The sequence below is a fragment of the Photinus pyralis genome, unplaced genomic scaffold, assembly GCF_008802855.1.
Source record: "Photinus pyralis isolate 1611_PpyrPB1 unplaced genomic scaffold, Ppyr1.3 Ppyr1.4_LG4, whole genome shotgun sequence".
Classification (NCBI taxonomy): Eukaryota; Metazoa; Arthropoda; class Insecta; order Coleoptera; family Lampyridae; genus Photinus; species Photinus pyralis.
Window position 1 is genome coordinate 21462371 of NW_022170511.1, and position 23626 is coordinate 21485996.

The following is a 23626-nucleotide window of genomic DNA, read 5'->3' on the forward strand; positions in this document are numbered from 1 at the left end:
TTAAGACCTCCAAAACAAATGCATTCATTGTTCATTTGTCTGCAAATGTGAAGGTATTGAGATTTAGACTGGAATTGAGAGGGGCAACTTTAATAAACTAATTTTAGTTAGGCAGACTATTATTTACAACAGCCGCTATGTTGTCCACTACAAAAAATGATTGCTCTGTTACTGAATTACTGAATAATCCATGGTGCAGTGGTCCAAAAACCACATATACTTCAACAAACTTCATTGAAGTTTCAATAGACTTCCCATAGGCTTCAACAGTCTTCAAAAAATTCAACGAGCTCCACTTCAGTGAGAGTGCATGAGTTTCATAAGACTTCCATGGGACTTCAGGACCAATTTAAAATACCTAAAAGGATGAAAGTATCAGGCTTACCTTACGTTTTGGGACATTTTCTAATCTTGTAAAATATTTCTAAAATTGTTTACCCGGGCTGAGGCACTCTGCTGAAAGATGGTTTCCGAAAGGTCATGAAATGGACTATTGATGTGTACAAAGGAAAATAAGTTAAAGCATAAATATTCTCTTAAATAAGGACTTAGCATTGCGCACTCTGCGCATGCGTACACCTAATGTTTAAAATATGCGATATGTTTGCCTTTACAGGAAGAATATTTGCTTAAAATTTCAAAGAAATATCTCTAGAAATAAGAAACTTGACATTGCACCGTTTGCGCATGTGCACATTTGATTTTTGCAATATGCGATATGCTTGTCTTTACTAGAAGCATTTGTGGTAAAAATTTCAAAAAAATATCTATAAATAAGAAAGGTGACATTGCATATTCTGCACATGCGCACATCGTTAAGAGCTTTTTGTTGAGGTACCAGAGCTATAAGCTACCGAATGCAAAAAAGACGAACTAAATATCTTGAAACCTGTAGGTGTAGGTAAGTCCTCGAACGGACGGACAAGTGCCCTTAACATTGCTTTCCGACATGAGTTGGAAAATGCGCTAAAAATAAACACAAAACGCAGAACAACAAAATACAGCACAAAAAAGAAGAATGACGGATTACGGATTCGCGCATAGTTAATAGCGTGGTTTTTAGTCTTTAAACTGTTGTGGTTCAGACTTCAGAGGCGTAGAATAGGGGGTACTACATTTATATTTATTAGAGGAGAGCAACTTATAATTTGCAACTGTGGCACCTCTAAAAAAAAGCATTATGCTGGTCACTCTGTAATTGGGCGCAAGCCTGTTGAGGGCCCATAACAAGAGAGGGATAATAAATAAATAAATAAATAAATAAACTGTAACTTCATATGTCAGAATATGAGTGTTTTTCTTGGATGTTCACTAACGCATTTTAGCATATACAATGACATATTTTTCTATTTTTTGTTTATCAAAATTTGATGGCAAGCACACTTGGAGTAAGCTTTATATTTGAACCCATTCCAGCTGCCCTTTGTTTTTTTTTCATAACGATTTTAATGTTTGAAACTTTAATTCAGTCTTTGCTGGACTTTTTGTAGGTAGTAGTTTTCTTGGACAACTAGTTTTAGGACAGCTTGTACTTGTTAGTTTCTAAAAAACCTTTCGTAACATTCTGCTTCCTGTCTTGTGCTATTATATTGCTGTGTGCAATGGTATTCGGTCAACTACACCACCCACAAGACACCTGCCCAGCTAGCTCAAACAAATCAAAATGGAAACTTTCTCCTTGTCCATTTCTGAATCCGAATATTGAGCTAAATTAAGGTTTTAGAAGACTCGGTGGCCTGGATCAACTTCCGAAAATTCCTAATAATAATTTGTTACAATAATTTTTATCAACAGCTGAAATAAATGTTGGACACGAGAAGGAAAATCTGACATGAAAACTCTCTCCTGGTCGTGCAATGGGTTCGAATAGCAATGACAAAAATGTATTCTAAAACACAAAATGAAAATTAAAACAAAATTCCTGAAATAAAATAGAAGCTTACAAAGCTTGTTTTTATACTGGGTGGTGACTTCCGTAATGCATCATAGGGATTTCAATGTAAAATTCATAACGTGCGATTATTGGCTCCCCAAATTATTTTACAGCAAAAATGTACAGGGTGTAAATCGAAAAATGGAACATAGGCTTTTAACATGGGAAATTACTTTTTCTTTGTGCAAACGTTTCCTAATTATTTTACGCAAAAATACTTCAAATAAAAGTTATAGAGATATAAATTCTGCATCTAAATCATGTGAAACGATTATTCTACCTCTTGTACGCGAAAACGTTAATTATAAAGATTCTGTTTTCACGAGTTTTTAGTCTAAGTAGCCATGGACTATGATAAAAGAAAAACATAGTCCATGGCTACTTAGACTTAGACTAAAAACTCGTGAAAACAGAATCTTTATAATTAATTTTTTCGCGTACAAGAAGAGGCAGAATAATCGTTTCACATGATTTAGATGCAGAATTTATAGCTCTATAACTTTTATTTGAAGTATTTTTGCGTAAAATAATTAGGAAACGTTTGCGCAAAGAAAAAGTAATTTCCCATGTTAAACGCCTATGTTCCACTTTTCGATTTACACCCTGTACCTATTAACGTTTTTTGTAGAAAAAATATCCAGTTATCAATTAACAGCAGTTCGAAATGGATATTATGATCGACTTGGTTATTGTCTTGCAGTTAATGGTGACTTATTCGAACATTTATTTGTAAATTGTTATATTAGGAAACCGTTTTTAGTAATTTGGTCTTTCTTTATGTTCAATTCGCTGTTCTAAATATAATACTTTCTGATAGAATTTGATTTGTTTTATAGTATAGTAGTAATTTTCCACGGCATGACGGATATTGGCGTAGTTTTGTATTATAAAATTCCATGGCATCACAGATAATTGAAAAAGAAGCGGGTTTTATTTTCCCAATTTTCCGTCTTTATTATGCAAAAAATTAAAACTAATACGGTTGATTGAAATTTTTATACAAAAAACCTTAATACATTTTTGCTCTAAAATAATTTGGGGAGCCAATAAACGCATGTTATGAATATTACATTGAAATCCCTATGATGCGTTACGCAAGTCACCACCCTGTATACTACCCCGTACTCAGACGGTCGATAAATGAAATAAGAAAATCTTAATAATCTAGTATTTCAACGGTTTTCGAAAAGCAAGGGCACTTATACTTCACAAACGCTGACAGCTTCTGAACATCACTTTTCTTTCACACAAACTTGATCATAAGCGAACTGGGTTGTTGAATATGATGAAAAAAATTATCGGTGGCTGTGCGAACGGTATAAACTTATAATTTTTAAACAAAAGAACGTCAGTAGCAAGCCTCACGTTGCACTAAAATTGCTTCTTTTAGTTTTTTTTTTTTTTTTGAGTTGGATCCATCGTTCCTCGAAATGGGGGTTGAAATATATTATGTTATCAAAAATCTCTAAACCTTCCCCATATAGTTTTATTCGTTGAAGTTTTTAAAAATAACAGCGACTATAATTTCGGCGTACTGCCATCATCAGGCTTTTACATCGCCTGATGATGGCAGTACGCCGAAACTATAGTCGCTGTTATTTTTAAAAACTTCAACGAATAAAACTATATGGGGAAGGTTTAGAGATTTTTGATAACATAATATGCTTCTTTTAGTTCAACCAACTTTTTCCGAATACAGACAACAGGTGTTAAACTTTCCACAAGTTTGTAAAAACTTCAGTTGACTTTTTCTGTACAGAAGTAAGTATAAAAAAAATGATGAACATGCGTCTCCAGTCGGTCTGCAGCCTGCAGCCTCCTGCTTGCAGTATTTAACGAAACATCACCTCCATCATAGAATACTTTCCTTCTTCCGGTATTTTAGAAATAAAGCGCCAATCAGAATTAGATAACGCGCCCTCACTTACGCCGCAAATAATGCGCACAACGTTGACTGTATGTCCCGTTATCTCTTCTAACGGCGATAAAAACGCGTGCGTTAATTAACTTACCTCCGAAAAATAAAAACTCTTATCGCAAACGACCAGATGTGCCCACATTTTAACACACAATGACGTAACTTCAGCCGGCCTCCGGATAAAATCATCGAAAAGAAAAAGTTTTATATCATTCACTTACACTGATAGAACTATTAAACGTAATTTAGCAGCCTACAAGTGTTTAAAATGATTTTTTTTCCAGCTATGACGATAAGAGGAAGGCATATTACTACCATAATCCTATGGTGGGTAGAACTCAATGGGAGCATCCTTTAGACAATATATATCGCGGCTTAGTAATTAAAGCGAGAACCGAAAGTCAATCGCTTAGCTTAGGGGAACCGACAGAAGATGGCACCTACACTCGAGACGATTTACCAAGTTACGAAGAACCGCCCCCGTTGCCTCAGTACGCTTACCCTAGAAAAGACGTCAAGTTGTCCCCACTTAAGCTAAGACCGAAGCTCTCGGACATTGATTTAAAGTTGTGCAAGCAAAAATCTGAGGAGAGGCCGACTACGGCGAATCGTAAAAATAGTTTCAGCTTATTTACTAGTTTTGACGAGAAACTCAACGATCATCCGAAGAAGATCGATAAGGCTGGTCTCACTGTAAGTGGTGGAGGTGCGATGTTCTTAAAGTCAAACACAAAGAAACCAGCGGAGCTTTCGCCAAGTTTAAGTAAACCGGAAAACCTGTATCAACCACGCGGTATTTTACGTGAGAATTCCAAAAATGGCGACATAGACAAATTGGCTCTTGACAAAGTAGAGAAAGAAGATGATGATAGAAAAAGTGTACGGTTCAATGTGGAACCTAATTTGGACTTTTCATCAGAAGATAGTAATAAAGAAGATAACAATGACGATATTATTAACGTTAAAATTACAAATAAGTCTCGATTTACTGTAGTTCCTGTGCAACCTCTTAACACAAGAGTTCTGAAACTAGTTAAGCCGGATCCCTCCGAACTAAAGAATGATTTGTCACTTAACCCAGAGGTTTTGCTAAGCTCCGACTCCGAGGAGAACTCTGCTGCAGATATTGAAATACGCAATGAGGCAAGCATAAATGGTGTCCTCAATAACTTCAATTCGTTAGACGAAGAAGCTCAAAAAGACATTCAAGTGTATAGAAACGAATTATTTAAATCTCAAAAATTAGAGCGAGACAAAGTGCTAGTCGAAGAAAAGACGAAACATGAAGCCATTATTAAAGAGCAGCTCGATAGTTTAAGAAAAGAAATGGAGAATCGATTGAACGGAACGCTAGCTGAGGAAAAGACGAGGTTGAAGTCACAATTTGAACAACGGAAGGCTGAAATTACAGCACACTACGAATCTATGAATCAAAATTGGGAAGAAACCGTAAAAATGCGAATTCTGTCTCAGCAGGAGGACTTAGAGAAGAAATATGGCGAAAAATTAGTCTTACTGGAACGAGAGTTAGATGAAAAGTTGGAAAAAAATAAGGACGACTTGATCGTCTCGCACAAGGCAATCGTCGATCAGATGCAACAAAATCACTCGGCGATAATTAACGAACTGCAACAAGACTTTAAGGCCGAGGCAAGTATAATTTTGGCGAGATACATTTTCATTTTTGATACTTTTTAGGAGGATATTATTCGGCGAGAGCATCAAAAGCAGATATCCGACTTGAGAAATAAGGTTTCGCGGGATACCGAAATCGAAAAAACTCGTACGGATAGGGATCCCGAAGACGAGCGGTTGTACGAGAAAGTGCGTTGCGAAAAGAGGCTCTTAGAGGATAAGTATCGATGTTTAAAGGATAAGTACTTGAAACTGAAGACTGAGGTTAAGTTGTCCATTGAGAAGCGTAACAGGAAGAGGGAGCAGAACCTGACTGCTACCACGACGACTACCACGACTGGATCTGAAACTGAGCGAAGTCCGTCTGGTAAAAAGGAAAGGTAATCACAGTACGTACACTAACAGTACACAAATCACATTCTAATTTTAATTGCTATTGTTGCATTAATCGCGCTGTGAAGCATTTCACTTTATCTATATGAATTGTATTTCCATCTCTTCCTAGATCAATTTTTATGCTATTTTTATTCTTTTTGTTTTTCTAGAAGAGAAGGATGCGCTTCCATCTTATACTGGAATGCGCTCTGTACTACTGGATTTGTTGTCCTTCCTATGCAACTTGATGCAGGACAATTTTTGAATGCTATGATACTGTAACGTAAAATTAATTACGTGATTTATTTATATACAATTAATTATTAAGAATTACGCTCTCTTTCAAAATAACGCGAGACGGCCTTGTCTATTCTTAATTCTTGCTATTTAAGAAAAAAAACCACTTCTACTAATAAATTCAACACCGTTGTTCTCAGACGACACTCGAAATTCCGCACCATCGCCCGAACTGATTGACACCTGCGTTGCTTATTTCGTACGTGGCATTGTTTATCGCAAGCCCAATTAATATTTTTCCAGTAATCACTTTTTTACTAACATCAGCTGGCCAGATCAAACTTTTAACATTACAATTAAATGTTCCCTTATTTATGCGTTTTAAACTTATCATACAAACTAAATACAAGAAATGGAATTAAATGAATTAATCAATTACCGACTAAATTCGCAATAAGAAACTAACATTGAAAATGAAAATTCAACAAATTTTTCCCATTTTGTGTCTAGTTGAAATAAAAAATTCTCAGGTCTTATGAAATAACGTGAATTACGCAATATGCAGGATGTCCCGACTACCATTTCCGATATTCCGACCGAATTACGTTTACAACACGTATTTTTTCACTGCAAGGTGGCTCGCTCTCATCTTCGGCATTGTTTCCACCTAGAAAAACGACACCCCAATGCAATATACACAACAATAGATTGATTTATGAAAATTAATTATTTATCAATTACTTCTACTCAAATTTATAACATGTAAATTTGTAATATGGGCCCAAATTTCAGTATTTATCGCTTCGTCATCAATGTTGGGACATATACTAAACACAATTCAATTTGCTTATAAGTAGCAAACCAAAACCTTTAGGGAATTCTCGAATCACCATTTCGTATTTCTTGAAAAGAGTGCGCCACATCCGCTTTCATCTCTTATCGCCGGTGAGTAATCCTTTGCTGACTTGCTGGCGCCTTGATTTCGCGCTAGAAAATTCGTTACAATACTTACTAGTTAGTATAATGTTAATTTCACTTTTTTTGTACACTTAAGTGTTTTCTTGTTGTCCATTTTTCTTGTAGTTTACCCTGTGTAGACATTCTACTTAACAATAAGTACATTATATTTTTTATTAAGTTGGGTTTGAGTCTGGTTGTGAGTTACATCACTTTGAACATCTAAAATTCTACACAAAGTAAATTAAGGAAGAGATGCTCAAACAATTTGATACAACTTCATCATTTACCTAATATATTTTGGGGGAAATTAGTAATAAACAATGGTTAATAAAGTGGAAGTAAGATGTTTCCCAATGGCATTTGCTGTAATAATAAAAGAGCATGTAAATATCCGACATAATACCGTTGTATTTAAAAGGTTACGGTAGTACTACACAATTTGTATTGCTTTTTTGAATCTACAGTTTAGTTAGTTGCGGACCATTCGGTCTACCAACATTCTCCACATAACAATGGGTACAACTCTCTGTTAGTATATTTGATACTTTCGACAGAGGCCGATATTTAACCATTTTTTACATGATACTTTGGGATATTTATTGAACAAATGAAACAACTGGTAAACCTTTCGTGTGTTGCACTTATGTAGGGTACTTCAGCCTAATTTTCAAAAGCAACTTTTGACATAATTATGGAAAACTAATTCTAAATGTCAAAAAATGTGCAATAAACATTAAAATGCAAAAAGCCTTAATATCTCTTTTGATAACAAAGGTCATTAAAAAATTGTCAACAACAGTTAATTCTTTCCTTTGCTGTTAATACGCCTTTGGATTATTAAAGTGATTTTTTCTTTGTTTTCAGAAGGTACCGCGCAGTGCTTCACAGTGTTGGCGCATGCGCAGACCTAATTTCAACACAAATAACAAAGTTGAAATGTCTTTGCGCAGGCTCAAACATTTTTTACACTGCGAAATTAAACTGTTCAATTACATCAAGCAAAAAAAGTTGAATTAGACAAATGCATAAAGAATTGACAGGTATATGCATTAATTTTACTCCAAACGGTGCAAACTGCAGTAGTCGTCAGAACGGTATGGTAAAGTCACTAAATATAGAAAGTACCGCAATCCATTGGGCTCGTGTGTTAGAGAGAGAACGCATGATTTTTGCCCAAAAATGGCGGAAGTTACCACATTCTAGTAACTTTAATGTTAGGGATTGTTCCACCTGTTTGGAGATATCTGTATATATTTTTATAAAACATGACAGTACTATGAAGTTAGGTTATAAAAAAATGACAGCTAGTCAGATTTTATTTGTCAATTTTTTTAAGTTGGCAGCAAATTTGCCCAAAAATGGCGGATGATTGCGGTACTTTCTATATCTAGTGACTTTACGGTATGGTGATCTTGAGCGCCACCAGGAGATAAAAAAAACAAAATTACAGCACACGGAGACGGAACCAATTTTCATTCGGGAACGGAAGCACAAAATAATTAACGGTATCTATTGGAAAACGAAACGAAATCCCCTTTTATAATTAACGGAAAGAAAGGTGCGAAACGCTTGCCTTTAAAATTAAGCAGTGCGGTTATAGTTATTATTCTATTAACGTAATTAGGCCGATATGTGCCAAATAACGGACTCAGGAGTCAGGGCTCACCTTTCGCGAATTCAAGTGTAAGGTTAATTATACTTAGTGCAGCGGAGAGCCGGCGTTAACTCGCTTATTTGAGGTAGTTTTTTTTTTCGGAGTAGAAAGAATTGGGACCCACACCATTTTGTTCAGAAATGTTTGAACCTTCAGAATCTCGCTTTACGACATTTTCCCGTGGTCCTGACAAAAGTTATAGGCCGCTAAAGTTGAACTTTTCTCATTTTCGCGCGCGCGACAAGGCCACCGAAAGTATTTATTTTCTCAGCAACTAAGCGATAGGTAGGTAGTAGGTATACATCAATAATTGCTTTTGTAAAATGAAAGTACATTTATAGCAGAATCTAAAGCATTCATATTTACCTACCTTGTTATGCACAGTTTTTAGAAAAATGACCGTCAACTTCCAAAATTCGTGTAGCAGATGAAAAGTGCGCACTTTGAACTCTCATAACTTTTTATTTCACGATATCAATTTCCAATATTTATAGCTCATTCGATGCTCCAAAGCATTGTGATTATTTTATTTTCTATAACATTACCGTGAATGTTTCATAATAAAAAAGTTACGGTCATTTAAGTAAAAACCTACCCACCTCGCCGAGTCGGGAGTCGCGAGTGAGACGGAGAGAGAAGCATAGTCAGCAGCGTTCGCGCAACAAGGAGCGATGCGTAAGAGGTTCTACTTTACTAAGAAATTTCTCTCCGAATACCAAAACTAGCTATTTAGGCCGTTTACAAATGCATTCCGCCGGGTTGCATTGTAAAATCTCAACAATTCGTTAACTCCATATATTCGTTTAGGAGCCATCCTCAAAAAAGTGGTAAAGTTTCCATTTCTCCTTTAATTTTTTTCTCAGCAACAGTTACAGATGCTGGTGGTAAGTATTTGAATAGGTTTTGCTGTATGCCCTTTCCGATTTTGCAAATAATTTTCCAAAATTCCTACCACAAAAGGGCACACCCCTCAATAGAGGTGCGAAAAAATGTTGATTTCGACGAAATTTGGTATCTGGTGGTTCTTGAATATAAAAATCACGAATCTGAAATTAGTTTTTGAAAATTCGAAAAAAATAATTCCACTGCAATTCTTGGCCGGACAACGAAAATTGACAAAATTCCACGAAGTTTGTTGCGTAGGTACCTACGGAACAAAATTGTTGAACGGTTTTTCTTAAGGTCATTTTTCAAACAAAAGTTACACTCATTTGCAAATTGGTCTTTCGGGTCAGAAAATGTTCTCCGACAGTGGCATAACAAGTACAGTAAACGTCAATATTACATGTTCTGCTAAGCGTGTCTACCTACATTTCACAAAAATTTGTCAAATAAAAAATGATAATTTTATCACAGCGAACATTAATAACTTCGACATCAATGAGGAAACAGTCACAGAATAAGAATAAGTAGGCCATATTCTGTGGACAGACGAAACAAATTCAACGCCACAGTCCTTTTTCAAAAGCGAGATACATCGGCAGAAGAAATCCACATTCCTCGTTTACCTATCACCAGATAACTGACTTTAACAGCCTAAGTACATGCTGATAATCCTAAGTAAGTTCCGGTATCTAGCATTCAATATATGTATGCCATTTTTGAATTCCCCACCAACAAGCTACAATACCATCCTAACCATCGTCTAGTGAAATCAAAAAACAAGCCTGAATCTTTGGGACAGAATCATACCGTTGTCACTGCTGATCTTGCAATATACTAACAGTACAGCACAAGAGATACCTAATGTGGAGTAACCCGCAAAATTTACAGGGAAAGGTACCTATTTGTACCTATAGATTTCACCAAAGAACTGAGATAGATGGAGTTAATGAATTGTTCGAGATTTTACAATGCAACTCGGCGGAATGCATTTGTAAACTAAACGCTAAAAATAGCTAGTTTTGGTATTCGGAGAGAAATTTCTTAGTAAAGTAGAACCCGAGGTAGAACCTCTTACGCATCCCTCCTTGTTTAGCGAACGCTGCTGACTATCCTTCCCTCTCCGTCTCACTCGCGACTCCCGACTCGGCGAGGTCGGTAGGTTTTTACTTAAATGACCGTAACTTTTTTTATTATGACAATTCAACTCATGTATAAAAAATCGCATAAGCCGCAGTGCAATTGTCACTTTGACAGCGGCAAAAGTTACCTGCAACTTTTCCAGCGACAAATGCACTAGTGGTTTTTTCACTATTCATTTTCGAACCAATTATCGCATTATCCTTTCCCATATGACTAGTTTGACGTCTGTCAATAATTGATTAGTTGGTGAATTTCTTGTTCGTTAAATTGTCCTGCCGAATTACACTCGAGGTTTGTATTTAAACCGAGTAAATTTGGGTTGTTGCAATTCAAATATGTTTCCATTTAGCAATTGAACTCGAAAAACTGTCAACCTAAAAATGCTCCACCTTCGGTGTCGCATTTTTATTAGTTGACAGTTTTTCTCGTCTAATTGCTAGGCAACAGATTTTCATTACCTTAACAACCCAAATTTACTCGGTAAAATACAAACCTCTTGTGCAATTATAAGTGAAAAATTCACGGTAATGTTATAGAAAATAAAATAATCACAATGCTTTGGAGCATCGAATGAGCTATAATATTGGAAATCGATATCGTGAAATAAAAAGTTATGAGAGTTCAAAGTGCGCACTTTTCATCTGCTACACGAATTTTGGAAGTTGACGGTCATTTTTCTAAAAACTGTGCATAACACGGTAGGTAAATATGAATGCTTTAAGATTCTGCTATAAATGTACTTTCATTTTACAAAAGGAATTATTGATGTATATCGCTTAGTTGCGGAGAAAATAAATACTTTCGGTGGTCTAGTCGCGCGCGCGAAAATTAGTAAAGTTCAACTTTAGCGACCTATAACTTTTGTCAGGACCACGGGAAAATGTCGTAAAGCGAGATTCTGAAGGTTCAAACATTTCTGAACAAAATGGTGTGGGTGCCAATTCTTTCTACTCCGAAAAAATTTTTTGAACGATTTCGCGGCTCTCTCCGCTGCACTAACTCACTTAAATGGCCGGGCTGAAATTGCGAAATTTATTTTACCTATCCCATGTCGGGGTTTTTTTGCGATCAAGCAACAGGTTACTTTACGCGTTTACGGTTTATCTACGTGTGAGCGAGCAACCTTGTCTGTGTCTGTCTATAGCTTTAAATTATCATTGAGCGATTAAAATCGGCCAATCATTAATTAACGGAGCTGAAACCATACAATATTAATTTTCTCCCTTCTCTTGCAATCGAAAAGAGCTTTTGAATGCTGCAAGCTGCAAAGATAATTACAATATCTTTACGGGAACGGCTACAAACGGCAAATTAGTTACAGTATCTTGATTCTAATTTGAATGTCGCGCCTTGGTGGCCGATTACGGAACCAATTTTAAGTATAACAGGATCGAAACTCAATACAAAGGGTGTAGTCTTGTTGGGGCTTATCTTGTCATTCTGCAAGGTCAAACGAACTTAAGAAGTTTGGCTGATGTGAGCATGGTTTAGCTTATATAAGGTGTTTGATGCAATTTCATAATAAGTACAGAGAAGTGATTGTTTTCGAAAATCGCTATCTTCCCAAAATGCTGCCATCCAAGGTAAAAATACGATGCCGGTATTGTTGTCCGGGCTTGATTTGCATCTTTATAGGTCAAATGAAAGATATACAAAGAGGCCATTGTTTTAGATTGCAGGTTTGACACTTCGCTAAAGCTCTTCCGATCCCAAACTCTGTATTCAAATCGAAAGTCAGAGAATGCTATTCTTCCCGGCGCCAGGTCACATTTCCGTTACGACGCATACATACAGAATCCATTGTTTTTGATTACAGGTTTGCTGTTTCATTAAATGGTCTAAGACCAAAGGGTCGTGTTGTTGGCTTAATTTTTCTGTTATGTAGATCAAACGCCATAGGAAGTGGCTATTGTGTTGGAGTGGTTTGCGGCTTCAGTTAAGGACGCGTGGTTTTTTGTCACAAGTGATTTATTTGATAATAAAAAAGATTACAAAAGCCATCCTATATCCTCATCTATATAAACTTGTATGTACAGTGTGTCCTATTTTGGCCCACCTTTCCTGAGATTTGACCTCGGACTTGACCCAAAGTTGATATTTTTTAAATGCAACGCCTTGTATATTTTACGGTCAATTGTTTTTCATTCTTTTTCGTGATTTGATGTATCACAACCTATATTTTTAGCACATTTTTTAAGAATTAAAAAAAAATGTGCTATTGTTTGCATTTTGTCCGTCCATCCGTCCGGACCCACTTCTGCCGTTTTGAACTACTTCTAGGGGAATGGTCCTAGAGTCCTGGAATTTTTTGCAGTAGGTAGCCTATACCTTGAAGGTGTGCGGCCATCAAATTTCGCTGTCTAAAAGGCGCTCCCCCCTTCCCCACGAATTATGTCCTGAGATTCTGTTTTTGAAAGTAAAACGTGCATAACTTTTACATACCTACGACAACCAATTGGTTTTGCATACGCAGGCCTTTAGTGGTGCCAAGTTAAACTGTAGAAAATGGGGGGGGGGGGGGGTAAACAGTAAACACATGTTCTACCCTTCATGGTATTCTAATGAAAGGTCTCATCTCATCATTTGTAGAAACTATTAACTTTCCCGTGCGACTATTTTTCGAGATCAGTGAGCGACGGAGCCTGGGGGGGGGGGGTAAAAATTAATGTTATCTCTCATTGTATTCTAATTAAATGTCTCAACGAAAGGAACTGTTTTCTACCAACTACTGCCCTTCTTTCTGTCCTCGGGGCGGAGGGGGGAGTGGAACTAGTTTTATTCTTCGAGTTTATATAAAACTGGAGACGGAAAACGTAAAATAAATCAAATACAAGAAGCAAAGTGTAAACTCGTAACGTGAAACCGTGACACTTACAGGTGACACTGTCAAAACAGTATAATTAATAATTGTACACGGAATGTACCGCGTCGTTTTGGAGGCTTTCTATTGGCCAGTTTGGAATTTAGCTCCAATATGGCAACCGGAACCAACGACCAATCAAAAACGAGATACCCTGTTGTCGCCACTGTGTCTATAAAGTCACTGTAGTAAAACCTATATGGACAAGTTTATACATTGTTTTTGCCTTTATACTCTCCAAAAAACTTGGTTTGTAACTTAACCTTTACTGGTCCTGTTATCTATTTATTGCCTCAGGAAGTCAAACGTCAACATCAATACATCCTTTGTTCTTTGGCCTTGGACTTTGTACTCTCGTTTGACCTAGCAGAACGCCCCACAACCATGGACCCTTATGACTTTCAAATTAGTTCCGCAATCTGCCACCAAAGTCACTACTTTGTATTTTCTAGGTGGTTACTATAATTATTACCTACCTTTAGTTTGCTTTTATGATAAATTAGCGTTGCAGTCTAGAGTGACTGTATACAAAGACAGTGATGGTCATATACTCCATGTCCGCCTTGTTTTTTCCAAATTTGTCGTTGAGGTGATTGGTCTATACATGAAAATGTTTTCAAATATTTCTTGTATCACTACCGTAATATTTTAAATACAATGATGACGCTAGAAAATTAATGAAAATGTCTGATACTCATTGATATTTCAGGACGCCTACCCACTCCCCTTCATCAATTAGAAAACACTCACCGAAACACACGAGATCGACAGATTTAAGTAAGCACAAAGCTAAGATACGTCAAGTGATTATTCAGGATCAAGACACATCCGCTAGCGACCGTAGTTATAAAGTTGAAGATAAGTTTAATCGTAACGATTCGCAAAGAGAGTACGACTCTTCCGATATAGACACGAATCCAGGTAGAAATAGAAAAAAGTTATTTTCCCGCATTAAAAGCTCTTCCGCCTCCCGCATTAATAACAATATAAAATTTAGAGAAAATCAGCGCTCTTGCTCGCCCGTAGAAAACTTACGAAAGCAACTGCAAAAGCTAGAAGACCTAGAAGATCAGTTTCCGCAAAACGCTCAAGGGGACACATATCATTTACGATATCCGTTTTCCGACGGTCAAAAGTTCGAAGGTAGCTCAGAACTTGAATTTTTCAGACATCGCATTCATTTGGAAAGAGACTCCATTCGTAGGGCGAAGGAAAGTTTACGTAAGCAAAAGTCTAACTTTAAGCAGAGGCAGGACGAACTGAAGTTGAAATATGGACCAACCGCGCGGCATACACTACAGCAGTTATATCAAGTAAGTATCGCCTTGAAATGAATTTATATGTAAGTGTTTGTATTGTTATGTGTATTTATATCGATTTATTTTAATAAAAAAATTATTGAATTACACTGATTTATACTAGACCAGTTAAACTTGATTTTCGGTATTGACTTTTAGACGATCTTTTAGTTGAAAACCGTGAGGTTTTGATACTTGTAGGTAGTTTTTGTTTAAAAGGATCTAAACAGAGCATCATACAGAAAATTTTACTCTGATCAAAATTTGACAATTAATATACACAAGTTTTTATTAAAAGCTTAGTTAGACATCTGTATCTCAAGAACTCATAGAAGTCCAAAATTGTTTCAAACCTTGAGTGTGGAACTATATTTTCTGCAAAGTGAAAATGAAAAGGCTTTGCGACACAGAGTCTAGACTATATGTATGTGGCTATTTTTTAGTTACGTGACTCCTGATTTTCAAATTAGTAGTTTTAGACTAGGCGGTCTGGTATAATTGGTTATAATAGATTAACATAGTATATGCATCTATGGCTGAAAGGCCAAGTACGTTCGGTCTGGGGGATACGCCTATAGATCAATGATTTGGGGAGGATACTTCGAAACGGCTTGCAAATGCATGGTGCATTTTGTGAGAATTAATATTCTCAATGTTGATTAGGTGCTGGAGGATATGACTGTAGTGGCTCTGGGGCTCCAAGACTTTTTTTCGAGAAATGTCATTGTGTTAAATAGCTAGATTAAATTGTACTGAGTTGTTGTGCCATTAAAATGAAAGTGTTCCGTTAAGTTGCCATTGTTCATTTTTTTAAATGTCGGTAGGACTTTACCCCTGGGCAAAGAACTTTTAGTTATACATATGTCCAACTTTCACTTCTGAAACGCCATCTCTTCCTCAAACTGCTCACCTAAATAATTTTTCTTCGTAAGATGTCCCCAATATGCACGCCAACGCGCCGCGCACACTCACGCGTATTTTTAACAATACGCCGTTTTGATTCGGGAACAGTGACAACTAAGGCCTTAAGTATGCCTCTCTGTATTATCCATCAGAAACCATACCCATATGTACTTTTTCAACTGATCCTTATGTTTCAATTAAAATGTGCACCATTTGGAAATAAAAACACCAAATCAATCACAACAACAAAAATATATAAACCTAACTTGAAACGAAAATACACAAAAATGTCATAACTCATAAATAGACTCTCGGTACAATGAATGGACATTACGTTCTTCGTTGATGCAAATGCATAATATGTGACATTGAATAAATCTTGCATGCTATTACTCTCTGATACAAATCGTATATTGTTCACCTCACTGTCTGGCCCTTTACTTACTAGGTGGTGAAATAAGAATGACATGTGGTGGTCTCTCATAAATAATAAATGTAAAACTTTGTAGTACATTTTTTGAATTATAAGTGGGAAATTACTGACTGTCAAATTTTAATGGAGTGATAAATCGACGTTATTATCTTAAAACACGGAAAAATTCAATACAAAATGATCCTGTATATTTTTCTGTATCTTTTAAAATAAGGAGAGAATGGATTCTTGGATTTTTAAAAACTAGGGTTTGTAAAGTCAATGCACTAGATATTTCAAGCGCGAGTTGGAGTAGTCATAGGTGCTAAAAGGTTCTGTGGACGTTAATTCAGTCACCACCAAAAATAATGACACCCTGTATATGACAATATTTTAATTTATTAAGTGTAAATCTGGTGGATTATTTTACGAAAGAAGCACAGAGTTGGTTTATTGTACTTGAATGTGTTATCTCAGTGTCTACGTTCCCTTTTGTTTTGTTTGTAATTGAGTATTATTTTCTTGTTTAAATTTTATTGCTTTTGTAAATTGTTTATTTAGATTTGCGTGTTTAATTGTAAAACGTGAAATTGCGTGTTAAAAGGTAGGACACATCTGGTCATTTGCGATAAGGAGTTTTTATCGGACGGAATTTAACTAACGCACGTGTTCATATCGCGAAGAATTGCGCGTTATTTCGGCGTAAGTGTGGTCGTGTTCTTTCGGAGCTGACGTTATCAAATCTAATTGTGATTGGCGGTGTTTTTGAAAATGCCGAATCCAGTTTTGATTAGTCAAGGAAGTCGCCTTTCAAAAAAGAAAAATAATATGAATAGATAACCACATTGTTTGTTTGGCAGGGCAGGTTGCCTTCGATGTAAATGGTGTATATTTCGAACGTATGGGAAATGTAACCATTGTTTCCAGGGCTTTTATTTATTTCATTTTGCCTTTTTATGTGGACGTGGATAACGTCCAAAAATTAAAATTATTTAATTACCAGGTTCCTTGACTTCCGGAAAAAATCGGGGACAAATTTTGAAATGTAAGTTAATTACGAGCGCTTCTTTTTAGACTAGGCCCAATCTCATCGGACGAAGTTTGCTGCAACACAATTAATTAACTACGCTTAATTATACTCACTTAATTGGCCGGATTAAAATTTCCAAATTCGGTAGTCGATTACTGCCCATTGTTACATTGCGGGTCAATCGCTAAACGTTTGCAGTAATGAAATAAACTAAAGGGTCATGGACGTTGTCGCGGCTATGTTTGAAGTCTCTAACCCATTTACGCACTTTCCCTTCACACATGGCATTAGCACCGTAAACTGAAAAAAATCTGCCGTTGAATTTCTGCAGCAGATATTTTTTTTTGCTTACAAAAACCGTATCACCGAACAAACTTCGCCAGGAGCGGGCGATTCGATAATAATAATCTTAAACTTTTTGCAAGCACAGGTTAGCTACAGGACTCCAACTGAGCATAGTTGTTGCCAAGGTATGCCAGGACGCGACGCAAAGGATTGTTGCGGCGCGCACGCGAGCAATGAGTGAATATAAACAAGATATCTCTACGGGAACAATTATGTTCAGCAGCTGATTTGTTTATCGGCGGCTAAAACACGACCCTAGAAATCAAACCAATTACCTGTAACGAAGTGCCTCAAATTTATATCACGTTTTGATACTGTGCGTTCATGTACCGGGTGGTTATCAAAGCTGGTAGATCTCACTGCGGAAAATGTGCTTCCTAAAATGCGCAATCGTCACAAAACCATCTACAAGCATCTGTCGAGCTAACTCAATTTAAACTCAGGTTCTGACAAAACTCTTAAAAGACGTGAAAACGCAACTAAAAAGCTTAACCAAAAAAACCCGAAATGTCTTCTACACAACTTTACAATTAAGTATGACAGACTGTCTTTCCAAATACACCACCAAAAAAACTTGACCGACTGGTCACGATCAACGTTCGTCTCCCCTATTTAAAACAATTTCCCTTTTTAACTTCCGCTTCCATTTCCTTAAATGCGTCGTTTTTTCAATAATCCCACCTGTGTTCAGTTTATCTTGAAACTAGTTAAATTAATGAAACTAAGTATAAGGACTCTTATCGCAAACGACAAGAGATAAACTTTTGCAAATCCCACGCAATTATTTTCAGATGTTTAAATATAGTCTTTTAAAACACAATAAAATAAATAAACAAAGCGATTAACTAAACAAAATTGACCTCGAATATAATCGATCGGAGCTGGACCTTATTTATTCAATTTGTTTTTTTTTACTTATTCTTGTCATCAACAATAATTGTCGGGAATCTTTTTGTCAACATTGCCTAAAAAAGATCAAGGGGAAGTAATATGCAGCATTTATTTCATGAGCTACCTTTACTACCTACAAGCGTTGGTCATGTTCGAGATACTTTGAGATAATAAAGACATTGTTAATATTCCTTTGCACTGCTGGATCTATACCAACAAATTTCACGTTTAAGGTCGCATTACATACAGAATGTTGAAATTGTGGTTAGAGTAAAATCCCTCAGTATGATGCCCTGTTCAGGTGCAAAATTACTGTAGTTATAATTATGTCTTGCTTTGCTATTCAACGTGAACACCGTTGATCTATCGTAATCACCTGCCACTTATTTAAATATTTTTATCCTTATGTACAGGGTGGTTCAAATTCGTTGCCCACCATTGGGATCTCTGTAACGGTGAGAGATATAGTGTAGGTTAAATGAGCGTCAAATTGATCCTTTTTGTGACTAAAATCGCATTTGAAATTTTTGAAAAATCATTGGAAATAATCGAGATCACTGAAAAATATTAAATTTCGTTTTTATTTTTCCTCACATTAACGGTCGGAAAAGGAAATGCCTATAGATGACACTAATGGGTACCGTCCCGACCTTTTAGGCAAGGGAAAAGGAAAACGAAATTTGACTTTTTCAATTTTTCAGTGATATCTGTTATTTTCAACTTTTTCAAAAATTTTAAATACTTTTTTTTAGTCAAAAAAAGGTGCAACTTTGCCCCCATTTAAGCTAGACTGTATCCCTCACCGTTATGGAGATCCCAATGATGTACCACGAATTTGAACCACTGTGTACGTTACTTAACATATTTGGGAATATCATTTCTTCCAATCAGTCAAATGTAACAAGGGGCAATAACAGAGCTGCTGTAATAGCATTTAGGTTTTTAGTTCAATTTGATGATATCTAGCGAAATTGCGAATATTGTATGCTTTAACAAAACCCCTGCATAACACGATGGCAATATATATCTACATTTTTCGTAGACATGAATGTTGTAAAATTTTGTTGGGATGGACTTATCAAAATATAAATATATTGTGCCGTAAGAGCGCCCTCTTTATAAATGAAAACGCTTTCAGGAAGAAAAAGAATTAACCGATATGGAAGTATCGTTACATCGCACTAGGAGTTTATTAGGAGAGAAGGTAATAAGACTTAGACACCTCGAGCAATCTTTACAGCGTGCTACAATAACTAGCGATCAGCAAAAGGGGGAAGACGCGACGCTTAGCGATTTATCGTCGCACAGCGCAAGTTCCGGAATTAGCTCCACCGAATTTGCGACGGCCGACTCGCCCGCTCTTAGAGTTACCCAATTTAAGGAGTCATCCGAAATTATTCAAAGTCTCGAAAATCTTAATTCGGAAATAAGGGAAATATGGGACGTACTAAACAAACAGCATCAGGCCAGTAGTATCGCAACAGGTAATTTGCATTCTGTATTCTACCAAGCAGTACATTGACGGTTTGTAGTGTTTCCTCCGTTGCCGTTGTTATACCCCGACCTTGGCTGGCCGCTGTTAGCCGGAGCTGCTCCGGTTCCACCTTCCATTCCCACCCTTGCAGATCGCTTGCAAAATTATCGACAGCACATCGCGCTCGCCAACGCTCAAAGTACAATGGTAACCCACGATACGCAGGGGGCGACCACGACCTTGGTTGAGAAGACGCGAAACCTGAGGCAATGGTTGAGGCAAACGACCATTGACAGTGCTGTAGATGGTGCCGCGCCTCAAGCAACTCTGTAACTGGTTAAAACGTTGTAAGAATTTTGTTGTTCTCGTTAGATATCTATCGATAGAATTGTTCCCAACTTATTCAATAGATGTCATTCCTTGCTATGGAAATCTAGATAGCTGGTTATTATTATTACCGGTTATCTAGGGCATTACAACCTTGCCCTTTTTAAGAGGCAGGCTTAATTAGATTCATAATAGACAAACCTTATACCTACAATCTCTGTCATTGTGCAAATTAGATTGCCTCTAGAAATTCATTTGCTGTACAGTACCTATACATATATAATATATTATGCAAATCATATATAAACCTGTTGAGCCCTTCAATTATATCTGAACATTGTTAGTTATTGAAAGTTTACCAAATTACTTGTTAGGTACTATATTGATTATGAACTGGGTTACCTATAGATATGTTCGGAAGTTCAATTCAGATTCTACATGCTCTTTTGTATAATTGAAATTCATTCAACAGAATTTCGAGAACTTTGTGTTATGACCTATTTTAAGCTTTGAAAAACACAGAGTTGGCATATTTCTATTGAACAGAAATAAAGTCAGGATACATGTTGAAAGCAGGTGCAGTGTTGACAAGTACACTATGCTTAATTGTATATTATATACCGCGGGACTGAAGTAGTACTTTTAATCCCGAAGGTAAAGTTTATGGCCCGACCGAAGGGAGGGCCATAATTTACCTGAGGGATTAAGACCACTACTTCAGTCGCAAGGTATATACGATATTTTTCGTACTTCCTAAACTGAAACACTAAAATCTGTATGGAGTTAGAGAACGCGTTCTTTCAAAAAATCGCTGCGTAACAAGTTACCATAGGAACGTTGCGTTGGCGTTGGTACGACAATCCCTATGCTATGGTAACAAAAATAATTTGGAAACTGTCATTGCTAGTGTCATAATGTTGGTGGTAGGGTGTATTTGATATTGATAAAAAGCAGCCAAAGTAGGTAAAGAATTGATACCACCGAAATCCAAAAAACTATATGAGCAGCAGTACGATGCGTTTAAGAAGTAGTGCCGCATACAAAATGTGAAACAACGTACTGAAATTGCCTTGTTAGTAATTTCATCCTTCCGGGATTTTCGTCCAAATTTAATCCCGGCGGGACAAAAAGTGACACTTCAGTACTTGTCATAACGGAGTGAAGTTGTCACTTTAGTCTCGGAAGTACGAAAAAGTAACATATGACAACAGTATACAAATTCTCACCACATGCCAATGTTGTAGATAGTAGAATGTACCTACATTTTCTACTTCATGCATTTCGGACAAAAAGTACCTAACTGAGAACGATGTATTGCAGGTACTGTCACTGTATCAGTCGTATCATTCACATTTAATGAAGTGGGCGATGTCGCAAAGTCTTTGTGATTGCCAGCGTGTCACGTTTTTGCACCGATTTTTTCATAAAAGTTGTTTTGTCGTTTCCATTTCCCATGCCATCACCTTAAAATTCAAATTTAAATCTTGATTTTCGAAGAGAAAGGCAGATGGGAACTAAACACCCTCACATTAGTAAGGGAGGTAGTTTGTAGTCAAAGTCGCGCAGGTGTGTGGGTAGTATCTGTGCTAGTCATCACAGCAAATTTTCTTGTTTATACAACCATCTTGGAAACACAAAAACACTAGTATTGACTTTAATATAGAAACATGTTGCGGAACAATGGTATATTGGTGAGTGAACTACTTGGAAATTGAAAAAATATCAGCGTACTTATACTATTATACAGGGTGTCCATTTTTCGGGTGCCACTATGGGGATCTCGCTTATTTTAAGAGATATAAAGTTTGTTAAACGAGGGCAAAATGGCGATCTAAAAAGAAATGTTGAATATATTGACTAGTTTTGAAAATACCGCGAAATAATTTTTGACTTTCGTTTTCAATTTTTTCATAATAAACTAATTGTACTAGATATTTTTAGCCAAAACATTCAGACACTTTTTTATGGAGAATTCGAAAATGGGATCCTGTTTTTAATAATTTTCAAGATGGCGGAGAAACACGTGACAACCCTATTTTTCTTATGGGCGCCATTTTGGATTTTGACATTTTTTCAATTTACAACGATCTATCGCACGTGGTGGTTCAGAAACGCATTTTTCCTAAAAATACAATTTTTCACTTTTGGTGAAGAGTACTTTGGAAAATAATTCAATTAGAACATAATACATAAGAATAAATTATATAACGATTGAACATTACAACATGTGTTCAAATTACCCGCCTCCCTAATTCTATAAGCACAGTACATACCAATCTCTTCCTAAGATTTGCTACGGCTCTTGCAGTGGCGGCTCGTGAGTTCTGAAAGAGGGTAGTATAAGTAAACACAAATTGAATGTTTGAAATGGTATTTTTCTATCATAGAAGTGACAGCAAATTTCGAAATTTAAATAGTACACCCTGTATATTTTTACATTTTTTGATTCTACAGACTGTTCTCTATCTGATATGTTGTGTTCATAATTACATTCTGTTTTTTAATCTAGGTGATAATAAATTTTGCCTATTTTATTCAATAATAGAACAACTTTCAGGTGTTAAATTGTCTGTAAAATTCCAACATGTAAAAACATATATACAGGTTGTACCATTTAAATTTTGAAATTTTTGGTCACTTCTGGTAACTGGAATAATAATATCATCCACTAAAATTATATATCCCATCACCAAATTTTCCAAAGTCGAGTTTGGTTTACAAAATTATAATCCATATAAACAAGATACGATTTCAGTGGGGGAATTTTTTGCCACTCAGCTCGTATTCAGAAACTGATCCTTTAACTTGTAGAAATCGATTGGCGAAGGTTTGACATCGCTGTCTCTTTTCGTTAGACAGTAGATGTAAAAAAACAATTTTTCTTTTATCTGTCATTTTACATCGCAATATGACTCATAAATGGCGCCAAAGCGAGATCTATTACGGCTCTAGAAGAATCCAAACCGTTGGCTTCGGGCAAAAGGCGAAAAAATAGACGGTCAAACGTATCAATTACGTATGCCTGCGAAGGTTTCTGATCTACTAAAACACTTCCTGAAATTCCAACGGGAACGGGAACAGGAAAAAAACAGGATTTTATGTTTTACAAAAGAGAATTGACATTTAGAAGGTAGATTGTCTTTGAAAGCGTTAAGGAGCAGTACTCCAAAAGAGACTTCCCGAAGTTTCGAAACAGACAGACGGACAAAATGTAAACAATATGACATTTTTTTAATTCTTAAAAAATGCACCAATAAATAGGGTAGGTATAGTAGAAGGAACTAAAACAAACATTTTTTCCAAATGAACTACAGTATACAAAATCTTTCATTTGAAACTTAGAAAATTT

The 23626-nt window shown here is 36.3% G+C and overlaps 1 protein-coding gene across 3 annotated transcripts in view; it reads left to right on the forward strand.

The window, feature by feature from the left end:
- LOC116167920 (kinesin-related protein 4) overlaps nt 1-23626 on the forward strand; it is a 28607-nt gene that overhangs the window by 1104 nt on the left and 3877 nt on the right. Inside the window, exons 3-7 of one of the 3 annotated variants that reach the window (XM_031483531.1) lie at nt 4136-5501; nt 5550-5866; nt 14307-14910; nt 19615-19960; nt 20009-20297. In XM_031483531.1, coding sequence (XP_031339391.1) covers nt 4136-5501; nt 5550-5866; nt 14307-14910; nt 19615-19960; nt 20009-20283 — 2908 coding nt within the window. In that variant the 3' untranslated portion in view covers nt 20284-20297. Of the gene's footprint in view, nt 1-4135; nt 5502-5549; nt 5867-14306; nt 14911-19614; nt 19961-20008; nt 20706-23626 lie in introns of those variants that run through there. The other 2 variants (XM_031483529.1, XM_031483532.1) reach the window with 2 other exon arrangements.